Source organism: Lolium perenne, chromosome 2, assembly GCF_019359855.2.
Source record: "Lolium perenne isolate Kyuss_39 chromosome 2, Kyuss_2.0, whole genome shotgun sequence".
NCBI lineage: Eukaryota > Viridiplantae > Streptophyta > Magnoliopsida > Poales > Poaceae > Lolium > Lolium perenne.
This window is the reverse complement of record NC_067245.2, coordinates 228451347-228471600: the sequence shown is the minus strand read 5'-3', so window position 1 is coordinate 228471600 and position 20254 is coordinate 228451347. Positions and strand designations below refer to the sequence as shown.

General features: G+C 42.3%; 1 protein-coding gene and 1 long non-coding RNA gene across 4 annotated transcripts; one reads left to right on the top strand and one right to left on the bottom strand.

Moving 5' to 3' along the window:
* The first annotated feature begins 221 nt into the window (after window positions 1-221).
* Window positions 222-3578, top strand: LOC127335123 (uncharacterized). 2 transcript variants are annotated; one of them, XR_007872605.2, is made up of 3 exons: window positions 222-2514; window positions 2629-2871; window positions 3465-3578. It is a non-coding gene; the product is annotated as an uncharacterized lncRNA (long non-coding RNA). The 2 variants fall into 2 exon arrangements; XR_011752435.1 differs by having other exon boundaries at window positions 2629-3578.
* Window positions 3579-11416: 7838 nt separating this feature from the next.
* LOC127335122 (uncharacterized) lies at window positions 11417-18443 on the bottom strand. Of its 2 annotated transcripts, none has more exons than XM_051361714.2 (3): window positions 18189-18443; window positions 17317-17455; window positions 11417-12248 (listed from the first exon to the last, which is right to left on the bottom strand). In XM_051361714.2, exons 2-3 carry the CDS (start codon window positions 17416-17418, stop codon window positions 11673-11675), a joined length of 678 nt encoding a protein of 225 aa, XP_051217674.1. In that variant the 5' UTR covers window positions 17419-17455; window positions 18189-18443; the 3' UTR covers window positions 11417-11672. The 2 variants fall into 2 exon arrangements, with proteins under 2 accessions (XP_051217674.1, XP_051217673.1); XM_051361713.2 differs by having other exon boundaries at window positions 18232-18442.
* Between the last annotated feature and the right edge of the window lie 1811 nt (window positions 18444-20254).

Sequence of the window (20254 nt, the reverse complement as noted above, 5' to 3'; positions counted from 1 at the left end):
GCCGGTGGAAAGAGAGGAGGTTGTAGGTGGCCGGCGGCCGGTGGAGGGAGGGGATGCAACAGCCGGACTCGATGACAACAGAGAGAAGGTCCTTGATGCCTTCGACGGCAAGCAGTAGTAGCAGGTGAGGCCCAATCCTCCTCATCCCTGCCCTCTCTCTCAACAGCACCCACACAAGAGATATCGCCATCCTCCTCTTCCACCTCGGGCACGGCGGCACGGCGGCACGACGGTACAGGACACCGAACAAAACCGATGGGAGCAGCTTGCGCAGGCGGACGAGGGAACCCGAGAGCGATGACGCAGACGGACCAGTACGGAGACGGGCCTGGCGTTGGTCGTGCAGCCGGAATCTGACGGCAAGCGGCGGCACGACGACCGCGAGCGCTTCCCCCACGTCGACCAGGCCTTCTCCTCCACCGGAGCCCGAGAGAGAGCTGACGGTACCGCCTTCACATCCACCAGCACTCCAGCAGCCGTGGTTGGGTGTCTGCTTCTCTTTCCCCGCTGCTCACCTCATCCCCTTCACATAAGATTTTGCTCGGCTTTATTCTCAAATAATGCTGAGCTTACCTGGCGACAGGGGAGGGGATTGGAGGAGGGAGGAGGGCGAAACCAATCAACCATCACGACTCCCAGATCCACTCCACCGCGCCGCGCTTATCTATCGCAGTAGAGAAGGAGTGGTACGGCGATGCGCAAGAGCTCGCTGCAGCACCAGCAGTTCCGCGCCTGCGCCAAGACCCGCGTCGATGTTCGAGGACCTCCAGGGCATGGTCTCCGGTCTCCGGCCTCCGGTACGATCGGAAGGAAGCCCAGTTACAGCGACACCAGCGTCCCCGAGGCCCAGCTCCAGATGCTCAATAACTGGTGCGCTGTGCTTAGCTTCTCCTGATCCGCCTCCTCCCTTCAGGCTTCAGGTTCAATTCCCTCTCCGTTTCACTTCTTCCCCACGGAAAAAAAAAACTCAATTATTCTCGCACGGAGCAGCTACTACCGCTGCCCTGAACACAGCCAAACAAATGAGATGTGCAAGGTTCAGTACGGTCAACGTCAGCTAGCTAATACTCTTCTAATGTGATTGATAACAAAATCCCTGCCCTTCCTGAATAAAGGCTTTCACTTCTTTGGCGAGGGTTGCGTAGCATGATCTGTTGCATTCTGACATCCGAATTATTTTCTCTGCATTGCCATTGGATAAAACCTTCGTCCGGTGACTCTGTTTTCAGTTCGCCGCTTCTGCACGCCGAAGTGTGAAGTGCCGCCGATGAGCTGCAAGGTCATGTCTGGCAACAGCTGAGCGTGTGACCTCTAAATGTTTCTTTATAATGTTTGTGCAGATTGATTAAACCATGGTAAACCGATTCCCTTTCTAAGTTATTATGCATAGTACTTTCTTTTTCAACATACAAATTAATATATATTTTTTTTTTGTTTTCAAGTGTGTAGCTGATAATTTTGTGCACCTATGTATTTGAAGTGTGCAAGGTAATTTGTGTTGTTTACTTTGATAATTTGTATTCATATATAAGTCGCGGGTAAAAAGCAGGATACACCACAAATGTCGTTTTGTCTATTGTTTGCTAACTGAATCTTCATCTTATCTTCTTAACTGAAAACATGCTTTTAAAATCTTATTGAGGCAGTATTAACTTCGAGCATCATATGCATCAAATCTGTGGTGATAATAAATGAAAAATACCTGCTAACTATCATTCACCCTTTGACCAGACCCTTATGTACATTGTGCTTACTTATCATGTTCTATATTAATTTTTGAAAGAGCATGGCTGAGAGATGGTTTACATGCAGATACTAGAATGCAGATCTGTGGTTGAGACCACTTTCCAACCAAATGATTAGGTTTACTGCTTTCAAACCTCTTCAACTTCCTTTGGATTGACACTTCTTTTCCTTTTACTATAGGGATTGCTAATGAAGAACTACACAATGGTGGTTCCACTGGTTTTTTTCTTTACTGTGTCTTAGATGTGAAAATTAGGAGACTCATCATATTTCTGATATTGCAGCTATTTAGTTACATTCAGATTTGGTTTGTACATAACTAAGTACTATGTTCAAATCAGACTAAAGAACAAAAAAGGTTGTGATAGGAGTTCACTAATGACTTGCCATATGATAAGATACTGCAAATGAATGATTAATTTAGGTTTCTTTTATTTTTCTTTTGCTCCTATCATATATATAAGTTGTTCTGACTTGTGAGTTTTTCTCTACCGCAGGTATGGTACTATATGTGTGATAGAGAAATTTATATTAGTTCACATATGAAGAAATGCTCGATTGGGCCAATCTCTTTTATGATGAAAATCTGCTAGGTCATGATGTATACGTCCTTATCTACTATGGTGTTCTTGAAGATAAAGTTTGTGATCCGAGGCTGCAAGCTGGCCAATTTTCTGGAAAACTGATCATTTGATATATTTAGATACCTTGCCAGGCACAAGTGTTGTGTACAGGAGGTTAAAATCAAAGGAGACTGCTATCGAGAAGGTACTGAATTCTGTTGTGATTATCACACGCTTCCTTATTGTCATTACGAATAGTTCTTACTGAATTTATTATTTTGACTTTGTAATGTTGATTCCTCTATCATTGATTCATTAGAGTTTGTAGATCAGGAATATGTCTCTTCTTGAACAAGTGCCTCTCAACAGCGCAGCTTGCAGTTGAAACATGACAATCCTTCTGTTTCGCCTCCAAACTTGGCTGCCCCGAGTGCCCTTTGCCAATATATGGCACCACAATAAACAGGCAGCGGTCTGCTGGAACTGGTAGCTTGGACAGCCATTGTTCTCCAATATCTGGTACTTCACATAGACCTGCGTACCTGAGCCATCTCTACCGCAGGTATTGTACTAGATGTGTGATAGACAAAATTATATCTGTTCACATATGAAGAAATGCTCGCATGGGCCAATATATTTTTTGATGAAAATCTTCTAGGTCGTGATATATACGTCTTTGTCTACTATGGTGTTCTTGAAAATAAAATTTGTGATCTGAGGCTGCAAGTTGGCCATTCTTCTGGAAAACTGATGATTTGATATATTGAGATACCTTTCCAAGAACAAGTGTTGTGTACAGCAGGTTGCGACAAAGAGAATAGAATCTACTAATACTTAATAATTCATAGTAGTCATGAAAGATCTTTGCAAGGTCCATCATGCCAGTCTCCTATGATTTAAACTAGAAGAAGAACTGACGACTCGGCTGCAGCGGCGGCCACAAGGGAGAGAGAAGAAAGAGGGTGCGTGTGTGGGAAAAGAAGTGGGGTGGTGTGCATTTTCTAAATTTCATTGGAGACTGGCATGATGGACTAAAGCCAAGAATCTGATGTTTTGATTTTAATTTCATTGATTAAACCATGAAGTTTTGATCTATCTATTCCTTCGGCGCCTGTACCACAGTCACTCTTAAAATTAACTGGTCTGTGACACCAGGAGCAGCAAGGTCGATGCCTTCTTTCAGAGCACGAAGTTGAGCTTTATCATCGTTCATGCAATTGGCAAAGGTGCAGCCGAGAATATCACACCGCAGTCTGAATTTGTAGCCACTGCACCGACTCTGGCGAGGCTGGCTTCTCCAGTTGCTACAGAAAAGGAGGATAAGGAAGATCTGTAATACTTGATCAAGATGATGTAACTATATACAAGAGAACATTCCTATCAGCTATCACTTCTAAGAGATTGCGGTCCATTTTTTTTTTTTTTTTGAATGAGAAGTTCTATAGTTTGGTCTAACATGATGAGGTTACTCTTATGTGAAATCACGTTGCCAGTCAAAGTCTATATGCTATTCTTATTTTTCCTTGATTGATATTAGTAATAAATCTAAATTGCATGCTACAAATCCGTCGGCACTAAATCGTGACTAGATACATTCAAATTTAGACAAACTTTTGGCATCTATTTATGGACAGAGATAGTAATAAACTTCTGAGTAGCTCGCCTATTGCAAATTGTAATACATTTATGATCAACTTGCATTGCCTGTACTTAGTTTACATATGCATGTATTTAAGTTTTGCATCTGAATCTCCACCTGAATGTGCAAGTTCAGCGCCCACAGAAATATCATCGACGAGAGTCTGCATTCTAATTCTGTTGTACTGAAATTTGCTCAATGCATATGGAATTCTCTCGATGCTACAACCTGGGAACACTTTGAAAGATCCTGTTGGAAGCACAAGTTGCGGAAAAGCCTGCTAAACACATGCATTGCCGTTTGAGTCGTCGATGTATTGTTGCCACTGCTGTCACCGGGTCGTCGCAACCATTGCTCTTAGGTTCTCATTTGCCGCGGTTGCTCGGATTCTCTATAGACGTCGTTGGGCCGTATCTTCCTCACTTGGTTGTTGCCGCCAACGTACTGACGGAACAGGAAATTCATATTGTGTAGCGAAAGTCACGTGTTATTTTTATATCCTTAAAAAAATCACGTGTTATTTTAGACCTATAGATCAAAAAGTTAAGTAATCGAACACTGTCCTCTAATCACAGTTGGGGAAATAAGAAAATAAATATTTTTGATCAGAAGGTTTAACCCAAAATCTCTAAAAGAAAAGAAAAAGATAAATAATACTGCAACGCTCTGAAGCACTTATAATTTATAACTGAATTTTGCACACATAATTTTGCAGGTGCTTGGTTGCGCCATGTGATGTTTTGATGGTTTATTAATAATTTTACTTTTCTATGGCCCACCGGTTACTAAAATTAAACAATACAACAACTAAGCCTCAAAAAAATCAGAACACACCCAATTCTGAAAAGGACAAAAAAGAATCATCTACAACCCATAAATATTTATCACCATAAACATTACCAACAAGCTACCATATGGCGCGGCGTGCCGCCGCGCCCCTCATTGCTAGTCTATACACTAATGGGAGGAGGCACTTGGAACTATGCATATATCTGATGTACTGCAGAAGGTACATTGTGATCGATCTCAGATTGGTAGTTTTGCGCTGCCGTTAGCTGTACATCACAGCACTGTGTGTAGGTGCCAAGTGGATCCAGCTACAAGAAAATTTTCATTTTTTCTGTTTGGACTTTGGAGACGCTACATGCATGGCCTGATTGATTGATTGACGGCACGACGTTGATGAGCCATGCCATGGTATCCCCTGCCTAGCTAGCTGATATCTAGAGCTTGCACCCTCAGCTAGATCCCATGATGGCAATGGGCAATGGCGTGGCTCAATTCAGAATGACGAGATCGATCAGCTGCCGACAAAAAGGCTTCTTTCTGTCTCTCTCATGTGCACAATGTGCCGCTAGAATGGTCGACGAAGCTACACTGTCATGGCCGTGGCTTTCCGATCCGCAATCATCGAAATGGCCCGGGAACGCGAGCCCTCGGCCTGTGGAATTCAGACACAATTCACCTGGTAGCCGTGCGTGTGTGCGATTTGCACAGTGCAAAGCTTCCATCTCAAGCAAGCAAAACGGATATTCGATGGAGTCGGTTTCCTACGAATGTGCTGCAGTGTACAGCTATACGTGGTCGGCCTTGTGGGCGGTACCTAGCTACTGCCGAGCTACTGAATGATTCGTCCCCTAGATCGCGAGCCATTTCCCTAGACTAGAGTGGTAGTTCAGGATCAGACGCTCGGGTGTGTGTGCCAAAGTCCAGGGCCAGCATGCCGATCGATGGCAGTACGAGCACCGGAGTGGCCGAGCAAACCGGCATCGCGGTCACGCAGCGTCCATCCATCCACGGCGGGCGCACGCAGGTACAGGGCCAGCGAGCGCGACGGCTTTCTTTTCCCGGTGGTGGAGGCGACGGCGATGGCGACGCGTCCCCGACGACGTGTCGCACCGGCAGCGGTCGAAGCATCCCGCGCGCGTGAGCCGCGGGAGGTCATCACGGGCGCATAGCTTAGGGCATCTCCAACGAGGCGGCGCATATTTATGTCCGTTTGCGTCGGGCACGGACACACAAAAAACATCCGCATGTTCGTATGCGTCTGTCCTTTCTCCAGCGGCAGAGACCCATTTATTTGACCGCATGCGTGATTAGAGAGGAGAGAGAGGAAAAAATTCTATTTGTGTGGTTAGGAATGACCGCATGCGTGATTAAAGGAGGAGAGAGAGCTGCATGTAGCCCAACCGGACACAAACGGACGCGGATGCGTCCGCGGATACGCATTCTTGGCGCGTATTTGGTCCACGTTTGCATCAGGACGGATGCTGCGGACGTTTTGCGTCTAGCCGCTGGAGCGCATGTTTTATCCGCGCAGACGCAAACGGATGAAAAATATCTGTTTGGCCCCGTTGGAGATGCCCTTATCCCGTCAACGCCTGTCCACGTCGATCTCCGCTCCGCTCGCGCACGCATGGGCATGGCATGACCGCGCCAAGACGGCCGGTTTCTCTTTCGGGCAAGTACCGCCGGTGGAACGGTTCAAACTTGCCAGATCGGCAAGGGTGACGCAGAGCAGGGAGATGTCCGGATAATGGCAACTGGTACGAGCGGCACCCGCGACTTCAGGAAACGAATTTCCATCAATTTGACAGGGATCGCGTCGTTAAAGAATAGGGTTTTCCTTGTGCATGTTTCGTTGCTTTATGCCGGGTGGATCGAGCTTTGTCAATGCTTCGCCACCATGGATGCGTGCTGCAACTCCGATCAGGGTCTCCGCTCAATGGCGGTGTATCACATTTTCTTCAAAGTTTTAGGTTTATTAGATCAGAGCGCGGCTAATGTGAGCTCGTAGTTCAAGCCTGCGTTCGAGATTCGCAAGCCAATAGCTCGATAAGAAGACTGAATTAGTCAATACTATCAGACCCTTGTTCGGTTTCACACATTTTCGAATCAGATTGGCATGGTTTGAGATGGATTAAATCTCATCCAAGTCAAAATTCTCCCCCACTCCCTCCCAATCCACTTCAAAGGGTTTTCGCCTGGCTTTCACTTACCTGAGTGTTGTGTGGTTTTGGGTACCATTTCTCATTTAATTAAGGAGATCGGTATATACCCCGCAAAAAAAAAAACCCCGCAAAAAAAAAAAGGAGATCGGTACATATACCATGCCTTCTTCTAAAAATCTCGCCGTAAAAGTGGTAAACCTGTTAGTAGTTCGTAGCTTGAAAAAAAAGGATATAGGTATTTTTCTTTTTAATGAACAGCCAGAGCTGTTGGTTACTAACAAACTACCAATACAATCGTCATATTACTGTACAACATGGCATTTCACTGAATTTTCATATCATTTAATTTAGCTTTAAAATTAGTTCAAATCTTGCCTGAAATTTCAATTTTAAATGTTTCGGCACCCATGGAAATTAGCGAAATTTCATTGATTTTTTTAACCCTACAGGCCAAGCTCAAGGTTACGGATTTGACTAGCGAGAAATCTACCTCCCTTTTGACCTTCTCTGCTCACCGCTGCCATTTTGGCGGAACCAGCTCCTCTAACATGGTGAAGCAAAGTTAGAGAAGAGCAATTGTCTAACTTTCCTTCTTCAAAAACATAGAATCTGACTCTAAATTCTCAAGGCATGTCATCCAGATCCTTACGACGCATTCATCAGCTCCGCATCGAGTTTATTATAGTTTTATTATAACATATCATGTTTGACGTGGCAGTTCCCATTTCACACCACTACTGCAACCTTTGTAAAATTTCTTACACTGGGCTTGCTAATTTGTGTTCAGACATATCATACCATGCCAGTTGTTTAGAGGAAAACGTAACAAACTGACAGCACCTGAAGAATTCAAGCTGAAGGAACCAGGGTATCAATTGACGGAAATGACAGAGATGCTAATGTTAGGCTGTTGGCAACTAAAACCAGAAACAAACCTGCTTGGGTCCGTCCACACCTTAGGCAAAGAACTTATTTTTCGCTCAAAAATGTGTGTTCGCCCGGTTGGGAGAGTTTGTTGGTATGTCTTTCCTCAAGAAGTTGCATGTGTGTGGGGTGTTGTTCGTTTGTATTTTTGTTGTAACGATTTTCATCCGGTTTTTTGTTAATTAAAATTGGATATTTTCTTCTTAATTAATTGAGCGAGGCAAAACTTTCACCTAATTGTTCTTTGCTAGGTTTCGACTAAGAGTATGCAGTGCTTCCTCCGTTCACTAATGTAAGACTATTTAAAATTTTAAAATAAACTAAATACATACTAGAATGAGTGAACATATATACTAAAGTATATCATACATGTATCTACGAAAGAAGCGTCTTACATCAGTGAAAGGAGGAAGTACTATTTCTCACCTTCTTGTACTAATCAGGGTTTATCCACCTAACTTACAAACAGCACAACGGGAACGCATATTCAGAAGAATTCAGAAGATGCTACCAATAAGGTAATATACATATCACCAGAGAGCAAAACTCACTTGCCGTTTCATAATCAAATGTCGGCCATGCAAGATCTGTTGGCGATGCAGACACCAGGGAAGGGGTCGTTGACCAAAATCTACAGGTGATGTTTATAAAGGCCTAGCTGCTTACTCGCTCTCCTTTGCACTGACCACGACAACTAATTCTGAGTCGCCTTGAAGAAATTGACCTCTTCTGGTGCCATCATCAGAGATGATTAACATATTTCAACAAGCAATCGGTAGTCAAAGGGAAGAACACACTGGAATGCCACATAATCGTACGTACCGTCGGTTTCAGGTAGTCCATGGCTACGTGTCCAGGTTACAGGAGACGTACAGCAAAGTAGTGGAAATAAGAAAAAAACTACAGAAGAATCCCACCTACTTCAGATCTGCAGTGATCATCACCAGTGTTAAGGCATGGACTGTTTCGGTCTAATGTAAATAACTGCTACTCGCAAAGCCTGTGCTGAGAACTTAAGTGTATAGGTCATATAAGCAGCAGGCAACTTACTAGACCAAACATGATCACTGATGTATCATCGGAAAAGAAAAGGATGATCAATGAAGGCCAAAGATTATTTTCATAGAATATTTGCATTATTTTGGTCTATACAGTCATTGTCTCACCTCCTGCTTTTATAGCGAAACATTTGGACCTATTCTCCATGTCACGCTGCACAAATGTTAATATATGCATTATGTCCTTTCGAAAAAAAAATGCATTATGTCATCACGCAATAACACAATGTGGGACCAAATATAACCTAAACTGAAAAGGATATTTGCTAGTTCTGTTCTCCTTTCTCTAAGTCGGTGTCCCGGTTTGTACAAAAACAGTATGGAACAAGCACAAATCTCAATAACTAGACAAACACTTTTGCTTCAGTGCAACCCCTTGGCCTAAATTTAACACATCAACCAGATCTCTCTCCATACCTCTTCATAATTAAGGGTATGATGGACATTAGGAAATAATTAAGTGTTACATACACCCTATTGAAAACCATACAACCATTTGGATACGACTTGGTATGGCCTAGTAATACTACATGGCTACGCCATGAAGAGGTTACTCGTGTGTGCCAACATGAATAATTAGCTCTATCCCACGAGAAATTATTTTTGTGAAATCCCATGTCTTCCTGGCAATGGAAGCATGCCGCAGACTTTCGCTGGCCGGCGGAAGAAGCCATCCCTCTTCTGGCGGCTGCTCGTCAACCTCTGCTATTGGTTGTCAACATCGTCAAAAAAATTCAGTTTTGATGTCGCAGCTCACAGGTCATGCATTTTGTATTGATTTTGTTAGTTGTGCAGCGGAGATAGAGATTTGCGATAGAATACATACATGATGGCGTACGTGCCTACGTGGATCGGTTCAGTTAATAAGTGGGCGTTAATGAGTAGAGGGATCTCGAGCAGGGACGGATCCAGGGGGGCGAGACCGAGACCCCCCCCCCCCCGGCGATCTACTTTTCCCTCGATACAGATTAGCGATTCATAGATTTCAGGCCCTAGTGGCTTAGTACTCCACAAGGGTTTGATCCCATTACACAGCCAACAAATGGCATTCCGTACAATGGTTTGATCCCATTACACCCGATGCCACAATCCTATCTTTTGGGGGCAAGTACTCCGAAATGCTCCTGGCATATCCTAATGGCACAGTGAGATCCTCGACAAGGATGATATCTACTCTCTTAGCTTTAAAAACACATCCAACAAATGGCATTCTGTACAAGGGTTTGATCCCATTCATCTTTTGGGGGGCAAGTACTCCGACATGCTCCCGGCATATCCTATTGGCACATTGAGGTCCTCGACAATCCATTCCAGGTACAAGGGCGTTGGTTCCTTGCTCCCGAGCGGCCAACGTTCGAGGGTCCACCTAACATGTGGGTGCTTTTAAACTTGCAATGTGCTCCTGCTCCGGAGCAGAGCCACCATCGGTATCTGTCAGGATGATATCTACTGTCTTAGCTTTAAAAAGACATCCAACAAATGATATTTCGTACAAGGGTTTGATCCCATTACACCCGACGCCGCAATCCTATCTTTTGGGGGGCAAGTACTCCAACATGATCCCGTTATTCATGTGTTGCGGATTCATTTTTTTGGCACAGCTATGGTATCATGTGTTGCGGGTTTGCTTTGGCAAGCTCTACTTAGTTGGGTCGGGCTACCTCAAGCATGCAAGAGTCCCGGAGCTCAGTTTCCTCTAATACCTCACGAACAAATTACGATAATCATCAGATAAGCATATAATATACTCAGTACATGGTTAACTCGTTGGATGTTACCTCTAGCGGCTGCCTCTGCCTATTTATGGGCTCAGTTGTTCATATATATGCAACATGAGATGTCCGCTCACGAGAAGTGTGCATAAAAAAAATGCAATTTTGATGTCGCAGCTCACAGGTCATGCATTTTGTATTGATTTTGTTAGTTGTGCGGCGGAGATAGAGGTTTGCGATAGAATACATACCTGATGGCGTACATGCATATGTGGATCGGTTCAGTTACGAAGTGGGCGTTAATGAGTAGAGGGATTTCGGGACGGATCCAATTCCAGCATCTTCAGCAAATAGGTAAAAAAAAAAAAAAGCAGGTTTAAGAACACCAAGATAAACTAATGTTTCCCATGCATCATCTGAAAGTAGCCACATCATCAGAATAACAGAAAGCAAAGATGATACCACCTAAAGAGAGAAACCTGGATCTGTATTTGGTTGGGGAACCAAGATACAGCAGTTGTGTGATGTTAGGACCAAGATTTTGTCATTGCCTGCAAATAACTTCACCATGTCAATATGAACTACAGGCTGAGTTTTGTATGTTTTCATACCTCAGCATCAGAAAGTAACTGAACGGAAGCAAACAGATACCTTGACATGAACAAGCATATGCTGAAGATTACACAAGGAAGTCTTATCAGTATCAAATACAGGATCCAGACGATAGTTTCAAGTGCACCTGTGGATGATTTTGATGTAGGGAGCGTTGGACTTATCTGAATTGTACAAACAAAACTGTCCATTTATGCACTCTTCATCCAAGTACACGAAAATATCAATATTTTTCTTAGTTGACAACTTGACATGTGTACAACAGTATGCATTATTGCAGCTGGGAAATGGAGAATGCACAGTACATAATGGGAAATATGCATTTGCCAGCACAGCGTAATATATATCAAAAACATGGAGCAACACATTTACAACAGGCAGACAGTTCGAAATAACCTCAGCTGGCGACTCAAAATTAAGCATTCTAGCTAGCACAGATCTATAAAAATAACTTCTAACTGAAGCCTCTAGTTTCTGGACCAGCGTCCACTTTTTCCCCCAGACTTGTGCTGGAGACAGATATCTGTTATCGAAATGTCCTTTGAAGCAGCTTTGCACATATCATAAACAGTCAGTCCAGCAATGGCTACTGCAGTCATTGCTTCCATCTCAACCCCTGTCTTCCCGATGGTTGTGGCTTCCCCTTCTATGACGACACTAGAGTCATCTTCATTGAGAGTGAGATCAACACGAACATGCGAGAGATTGATGTTGTGGCACAGGGGTATGAGGTGGCTAGTTTGCTTTGCACCAGTTATTCCAGCAATCTTTGCAACAGTAAGCACATCACCTTTGGCAATCTGGTTTGATGCCACCAAGTTAAATGCCTTTTCTCCTAGTAAAACCCTGCAGCTGGCTATAGCCACTCTCTCGCTGTCTAGTTTGGGTGAGACATCAACCATCTTTGCCTGGCCACTTCTATCAACATGAGTAAGCCCTGGTTGTGCCTCCCTGGGTGCAGCAATGGGCTGGACTGGTTGCTGGGGAGGACTTGATCCCAAAGGACTGGATGAAGGAGATTCACCAAATATTGATTCCAATTCCTGCGATTACAGAGTTCATGTTAGTTATTAATGAAATGATAGTTCATTCGAATTCCATGACAATAAATTAGGTAAACTCATTTCTACCAGGACATGCACGAATGCACAAAACCATGTCAGAAACCTACGAATGCGACGAATCTAGCATGCACGCCATGTTTGTGCCGTTGATTCACTGCTATACGATCCGTGCTGGCAAGTTTCAGGCTTTCAGCAAGTTTCATCGTGGTTTAGAAATATGTGTCCGATTTACACAAAATGAAACATATTGAAACATTGTACGCTATATAGCATGCATGCTAGAAAGTCATTTTTGAGATACTTAGTTTCTGTATGTTTTTGTTATCTTTATACTCCCTCGGAACAGGCCATAGTGGCGATGTTCATGGAATCTAATAAAAGGAGAGGGGCAGTTGAGCCTGAAAACACTACTCTACATCATGGTGATGTAGAATTTGTGCTTCAGGAACTATTAGCTTTATATCAGGAAGAAGGTGGAGATATAGATGAAATAAATATACACAATTTGGTTTTGACTGGACTGGATAGGAGAGATAGAAATAAACACTCTAATGAGGTTTATTCTTAAAACTGCTGTAAGGACTGTGTTGAGGAGGAAAACAAAAAAGAGGAAGAAATATTGAACTGGTTTATTTGGAACTTGAGGGGCGCAGGAGATAAAATAAAAGAGATTTTATAAGAGAAACTTCGGATAACCATAAGCTGGACTTTATAGGGATACAAGAAACAATTAGGCAGGATTTCCCAAAGACAATGTTCTCTTCAATGGGAGAGATGTTGCTTTTAATTGGGTTTGGACTCCTTCAAGAGGGAAATTTGGTGGTATTCTTTTAGGGATAAATAATGACACCTTGATATTTGGAGAAAGAAACTGGCGATTATTTATAAGGGCATTGATAAATAATAAGAAGGATAATTTCACTTGGAACCTTGTGGTAGTTTATGGTGATGCTCAACCCGCTGGAAAAATCAAATTTCTAGTGGGCTTGGACGCTTGGTGCACATTATTAGACACACAAAATTTCCGATAATGATATCCGAAGATTTTAATATCACTAGAAGATCTAGTGATAAAAATAAACCGGGTGGTGCTTTTCAATTCAATTATTTTGCAAGGGGAATTAATGGAGATTTCTCTTGGTGGGAGGAGATACACTTGGTCAAATAACCATGAGGATCCAACTTAGGAGTTATTGGACAGAGTTTTGGTATCCCCCTCACGGGAAGAGCATTTTCCTTTAGTCACAGTAACGGCTATGAATAGGAATTTGTCTGATCACACTCTCCTGTTGATCTCTACAGGAGAGGCTGCACAAATTCCTAAGCAATTTAAATTTGAGAATTGCTGGTTCCTAAGAAGTGAATTGAAAGAGATTGTTTCCAACACTTGGAAACGATACTTCAGAGGGAAAATTTCTTTGGATAAGTGGCTGAATAGGAACAAAGGAATGAAGAAAAAGCTGAAAAGTTGGAACAAGAATTTTGAGAGTGATATCAAGAAACAGAAGGAAGAGCGAGCATTTGAATTTGATAGGTTAGATAAGCTTGGAGAATTAGGAGGTATGTCTGCTGATGACTGGCTTTATCAGCAACAATGCCTCCTAAAACTAAAAGCAATTCTAAAAGAAGAGGAGGTGAAATAGCTACAAAGATCTAGAGAGAAAGAAATACTTGAGGGTGATGATAATACTAAATACTACCATGCCAAAGCTAATGGGAGGAGAAAAAAAATAGAATTGTAAGCCTTCATCAAGACAATGGATTGATCAAAGGGAAGAGAATTTGGTAAACTATATTACAAAAATTTATAAAACACTTTTTGAAAAATCAGAGTGCACTAATGTGGCTTTAGATCCTACAGGAGTGGACAAAATTAATGATGCTGATTGTGTAATTTTAACGGAAAGATTCTCTTTGGAGGAATTAATAGAAGCCATGTTTGGAATGGAACAAAACAATGCTGCAGGCCCGGTCAGATTCAATGCAGATTTCTATCGGAAATTCTGGCATGTGGTGCACATGGATCTGTTCCAATTGGTAAATGATTTCAATGACAATAAGATACATTGATAGGCTTAATTATGGAGTTATCACGCTCGTAGCTAAAGGTGTGGATGCTGATAAAATCCAAAAATACAGGCCTATATGTTTGTTGAATGTCATTTTAAAAAACATAACCAAAATGATTGTTAATAGACTAATAAAAGTGATTTGGAGAGTGATAAAAATCACAGACTGCGTTTCTTAAAAACAGATTTATCATGGAAGGGGTTACCCCGCTCCGAAACAAAGAAAAAGGTGTGTGCAGCGATGTTGGGCGAAACTCTTAATGATTTACACTAGCAAAAAATCTGGAGTCCTCTTCAAGATCGATTTCGAAAAAGGCATTTGATAAAATCAAATGGCCTTTTCTGCTTCAAGTACTTGAAATGAAAGGATTTCCTAGTGCTTTCAATGTCTTGGTGATGAAAACCATTTCAGGAGGTAAAGTTGGGATTAAAGTGAATGGTGAGATTGGACCATATTTCAATACTCATCGGGGGCTTAGACAGGGAGATCCGCTTTCTACAGTGCTGACGTGTTGTCAATTCTTATCAGTACAGCCGTGGATCAAGGTTTACTCACTGGCGTAACTTGTAGAGAAAGGCGTGTCTATTCTGCAATATGCAGCACGATCTTATTACTACAGGACGATTCAGAACAGGCCAGGAACTTAAATTTATATTATGTCTCTTTGAACAAATGTCAGGCCTTAAAATGAACTTTCACAAAACTGACGTTTATTGTGAAATCAGACAAAATTTTGAGGAGATTTTCACTTGTAAAGTTGGATCTCTCCCAATGAAATACCAGGGTGTTCCTGTGGACGAGAAACGATTGAAGAATAGTGATTGGAACCCTTGTGGAGAGAAATTGGAGAAGAAATTTAACCGCTGGTATGGGAAAAACTTGTCCATTTGAGGAAGAACTCTACTAATTATCACATCGCTTTCAGTATCCTACTGTATATGCTCTCCTTCTATAGAATCCCTGTGGGGAACAGAAAGAAGTTTGATAAGTACAGATCAGGTTTCTTGTGGAGTTGGAAGAAAGAAGAAAATATCACTTGGTCAAATTGGAAACCGTTTGTTTACCAAAGCACCAGGGTGGTTTAGGAGTGCTAGACTTGGAAGTTATGAATATTGCATTGCTTTCCAAATGGCTCTGGAAACTTTGTAATGAGAAAGTTTTCTGGAAAATAAATACCTGAAAAATACTACCATGGGGCAATGCGCACAGAAAGTTGAGGATTCTCACTTCTGGCAGGGCCTTATGGAAGTAAAACCTCTATTCTTATCATGTTATAATTTTAAAGTGGGAAATGGTGCTAAACCAAGATTTTGGGAGGACACTTGGATCACAAATACAACTTTGGCATCTCATTTACCTATGCTGTATGCTATATCTAATAATCACAACACCACTGTTTAGAAAGCCTTTCCTCCAACACTGAATTCTCTAAGTTTTAGTAGAAATCTTGTAGGCGAGAGACTAGCTGAATGGAAACAAGCTGGTAGAGCAATGTAGGGAGTTGACTTTTAATATTTAGGAATACATGCTGGTTTGGCTCCTGTCATCCTCTAAATCATTTTCAGTTAAATCCTTTTACCTTGCTATGCAGGATTATGTATCTGTCCCATATAATTTCATGCGGAAGTTTAAAATTCCTTTGAGAGTGAAAACCCTTTTGTGGCTTTTTTTTCGGAAAAACACAAAGGACCTTTCCGTTTCATTTCATTGAATAGAGTTTGAAAAAAAAAGCATTCTAACGAAAGATGTTCTTCTAAAAAGAGGAAAATGCACTAAGAACTGTTTGTTTTGTGGACATGAAGAAAGTATAAACCATCTCTTCTTTTCTTGTCCATTAGCTCATACATTTGGAATATTGTGAGTTGTGCAACTGGATTTAGGTGTCAGTTTGACAGTGTTGAAAACTGCTTTAATGTTTGGCTGAGAGGTTTTGGGAAAATAAAAAGAATATGATTTCAGTGGGAGTTGCTGCGGTTTTGTGGGGGATTTGAAAACAAGGAATCTAGCGTGCTTTGAACACAAATGGCCTGCAGAGCCAATTGTGGTCTTGGATACGCTGTTATTGGATTAACTGGTGCGCAAACTTGCAGGTAACGGAGGAAAAAACATTGTAGCTACAGCTGGGCGCAAAGGTGCTGGAACGGATCGTGGGTGAGATATTCCAGGCGAGTCGAGAATGGGAGACGTGGAGGCCGAGACTGGGAGGATGAAGCTGCTCTTGAGGCGGGGGCTCCCAAAGTGGAGGTGTTTCTGTTGTTAGTTTGGAAGCTGGGAGTGGTGTCGAATTATAAGGGGGGATTCAGGCTTTAAGAGTTTTATCTCTTTAGTCGTTAATCCTCTCTTTGCTTCGTCTCTAAAACTGAACCTGTTGGTGGGTGTGCGTTCTGCTGGTTGTGGCGTTTTGGATGGAACATTGTAGCTTGGTTTCTATTAATGGAAATCAGGGAGTGATCCCTTTGCATCAAAAAAAAAATCTTTATACTCCCTCTATCCAAATTAATTGGCTCCGTTTTGTCTAGATACGAATGTACCTACATGTCTAGATGCATAAGTATCAAGACAATAATGATTCAAGTAATTTGGGACGGATGGAAAATTAAAAGTTTACACTTCCTTCGGCATACTATAATTCAGAAGCTAAGGAAACATGAGGTGGTAAATTGTAAATCATGACAAATTGGAAAGAAAACATGGTACATTATACATGTTAATGGGCAGATAGGAATTGGCCAAAACCATATGCCCTACAAGCCTACAACAAAGCTTGATTGTAGAAGCATAAGACCAGTTTACCTATCAGCCACAGAGGAAAAACTGACTGTTATGTCCGAAGCCAAAGTACACAACAATTCTGTTGTATCCATTATCCAAAGCATCAAATAATGCATATGTCTAGTTTCAGTAATATTACTGGATAGCAGAAGACCAAAAGTTGAGAAAGGTCTATTTCAAAAGAGAAAGGTTTTAAATGTCTTACCTTATTGAGCTCTGCTATACTCTCGGAAGGAAACCCAGTAGCAAAGCCTCTCCAACCTCTACCTTTTGCTACTGTTGGGAGAATGCAACGAAAGATGGACATTGTAGGCAAGCTAAACAGTTGCTGTGTACCTACAATTCTGCAAATGGAACAAGTTAGACAGAAACAAAGAGCAGTTTTAGAATAGGGATATTCTCTGCCCAACTCTATGGAAACTGCTTGACGCAAGCACACTTATTCAAGCATATAACATGATTTTCCCAACCCCCACCACCAAGATTATAGCACATGATACAATCCAAATTAATCAAGAAAATTCAGATTTTATGTAACATAGCACATATAGTTTTCCCTGAGAATTCAAAAGCTCCTTTTGGTTCATGGAATTGAATGCGATTGGTCCGTAATTCCACTTTTTTTCCATTTTTGTAACTTCCAAACGGAAACATATAATTTGATTCAGTTTGCGTCTGGCTTTCCATTTAAAAAAATTGAGCATGGCTGCCCAATATCTTTCTAACCTGGAAACCAAAAAGTGCCACTCGAGTGCACACTTACTGAACTTAATTCTCATGATCCAACAAGGTATATTACAACATGTCAAAAACTACATTGATAGTACGAGGATACAAAATCCAGTGCCAAATAAATGTTTGGTCGATCCAACAAACGGTCATATGTCTGCAGCTGTTTCAGTTTGTGGACTTGATACTGTTGAATTGGCTGGGTATGGATACTATTGGAAGAAAGTGGTGTTCATCTTCTATAGTTCTATAACACATAACTTGTAACGAAACGCGTCAAATCAAGGGTTAAGGCATACAAAAAATGAAAAAAAAATACGGATCGGGTCTAGAAGAATTAGAAATTACATTAATGCAGGAGTCCGGCAGCAGCCGAGAAGGAGCGGCGCACCTACGTGAATCGGCGAACAGCGAGCCCGGTCAGCACGCGTCCTCGGCGGCGCAGCGGAGGCAGGGGCCGGCGAGGCGGCCCGATGGCGTGGTAGCCACAAGAGGCGGGGGGCAACGGCGCAAACAGGCACTGCGGCGAGCCAGAATAGGCGGGGGCAGCGCGGCGGCGCAGCGGCGCAGCAGAGACGGTCAGACGGGTGCGCGTGCCTGTGTGGTGGGTGCCACAAAGTGTTCTCTTCTCTGATCTGCCAATTCGTTTCTGGGCTTCGCGGGTCACTATTTGTCGCTTCATGCAAGACGTAGCGCCAAATCGCCTCACGGGCTCCCACATGGCTCGGCCCAGAAAAGATAGATTTTTCTTTCATTTTTTATTTTCTTCGCTTTTTATATTCTTTTTCATTCTCTGATTTTCGAAGAAATGCATGGATATGGGATCTGGGACAAGTTCTGTCCGAGTCGAGAACCCACATAATGTTCATTGTCCAACGTCAAGGTTCCCTAATAACATCGTGCAATATAGTCTTATAGAAAGAATTCATATATGTTCCTAAAGATTCTAATCCAAAATCAAACGGTGCACATAGAATAAAATTTCTGAGAATCTTAGTCATTACGAGTCACTGGTAGAAAATGGGCCTTTAGTCGCGGTTCGTAAAGGCCATTAATCCCAGTTGTGCAACCGGGACCAATTATGCGTGACTAAAGCCCCCCCCCCCCCCCTTTAGTCGCGGTTTCTTACGAACCGCGACTAAATGCACGTTCACGTGGGCGGCAGGCGCTCGTCGGGGTGGAGGACCTTTAGTCGTGGTTGACCAGGCCAACCGGGACTAAAGGACTCCGCAGGTTTAGGGTTTTAGCCCCCCCCCCCCCCCCCCCTAAATATGGTTTCTTTTTAATTTCTTGTGTTTTATTTCTTTTATGTTTTATTTTAATTTCAAAGAAGTTTCAGTACACATATTCTACGCTACACTATATACACTTTACACGTTGATGCATATGAATATACAATTTCGAACAAGAACAATTCAAGAGGAATATACAATATATATTCAATCTCGGGTGGCCATATACAACTTCGAACAAGTTTCCATACACAATTTAGTGCATCAGAAGTTTTTCATCCTTGTAATAGTGTTCTCCTTTAGGATGGAGGACTTCCCTCACCAAAAACCCTGCTAATTCCTCTTGAATTGGTCGGAAGCGAGCTTCTGGACTAAGCTTCTTCCGCAAGGCATTCCTCCGCACATTGCTATCCGACGGCCTCCGCTCAGAGGTGTATCTCCGGATAAACTCACAAACATAGTATCCACATAGATTGGTCCCCGGTGGCTGAGTATCCGCAGTAACTAACCTTCTAAATTCTAGGTCATCTTTGAAATCACCGGTTACTTTATCTTTGTACCATTTCCAAACCCTACAGGGCAAAGAAAATTTCATGAACAAGGGAGTTATTAGTTAATTGATATTAGGAAATGTCGAACCAAAGAGGCCGATCGATATAGAGCGCAAATGACTGAAAATAATTACTTTCGCAACATTAATCTCATGTCGACCCAAAGCTTTGAATCCATATTCAGAGAGTCCATGACGAGAACTCTGGAGGTGTGAAATTCAATTACTAGCAGAATCCAGTGGAACCTGCGAACACGTTACATGCACAGTCATGCATAACTTATCGATTAGACATACCATGCATGGAGTAAACAAAAGAGAATGTGCACAAGACAGAAACACTCACCCAAAATGGTAAGGAAAAATAGAATTTAACTTCTGAGTTGCTGCTCTTTAAGAAACTTGTACAAGTCTCTCTCCATGTCTTGGGGGTATCTTTCTAACACATATTCATTAACAATATGTGGGTCAATGAACCCAACATCATAGATGTTTCTTTTTTGCATTCCCCAAGCTTCATTCTGCATAATATGCGTAATACAATATAGTTAGGACAATATATATAGTGCAGGCAATGAAGAACGAGATGAGGTAGAAATAAATCACTTACAGAACGTAGCAACTAATGAGCA

Coding starts and splice junctions, on each gene's coding strand:
- LOC127335122 (XM_051361714.2), bottom strand. CDS start 17,418: ATGTCCATCTTTCGTTGCATTCTCCCAACAGTAGCAAAAGGTAGAGGT. Junction 12,249..17,316: donor GTATAGCAGAGCTCAATAAG/GTAAGACATTTA, acceptor CTGTAATCGCAG/GAATTGGAATCAATATTTGG.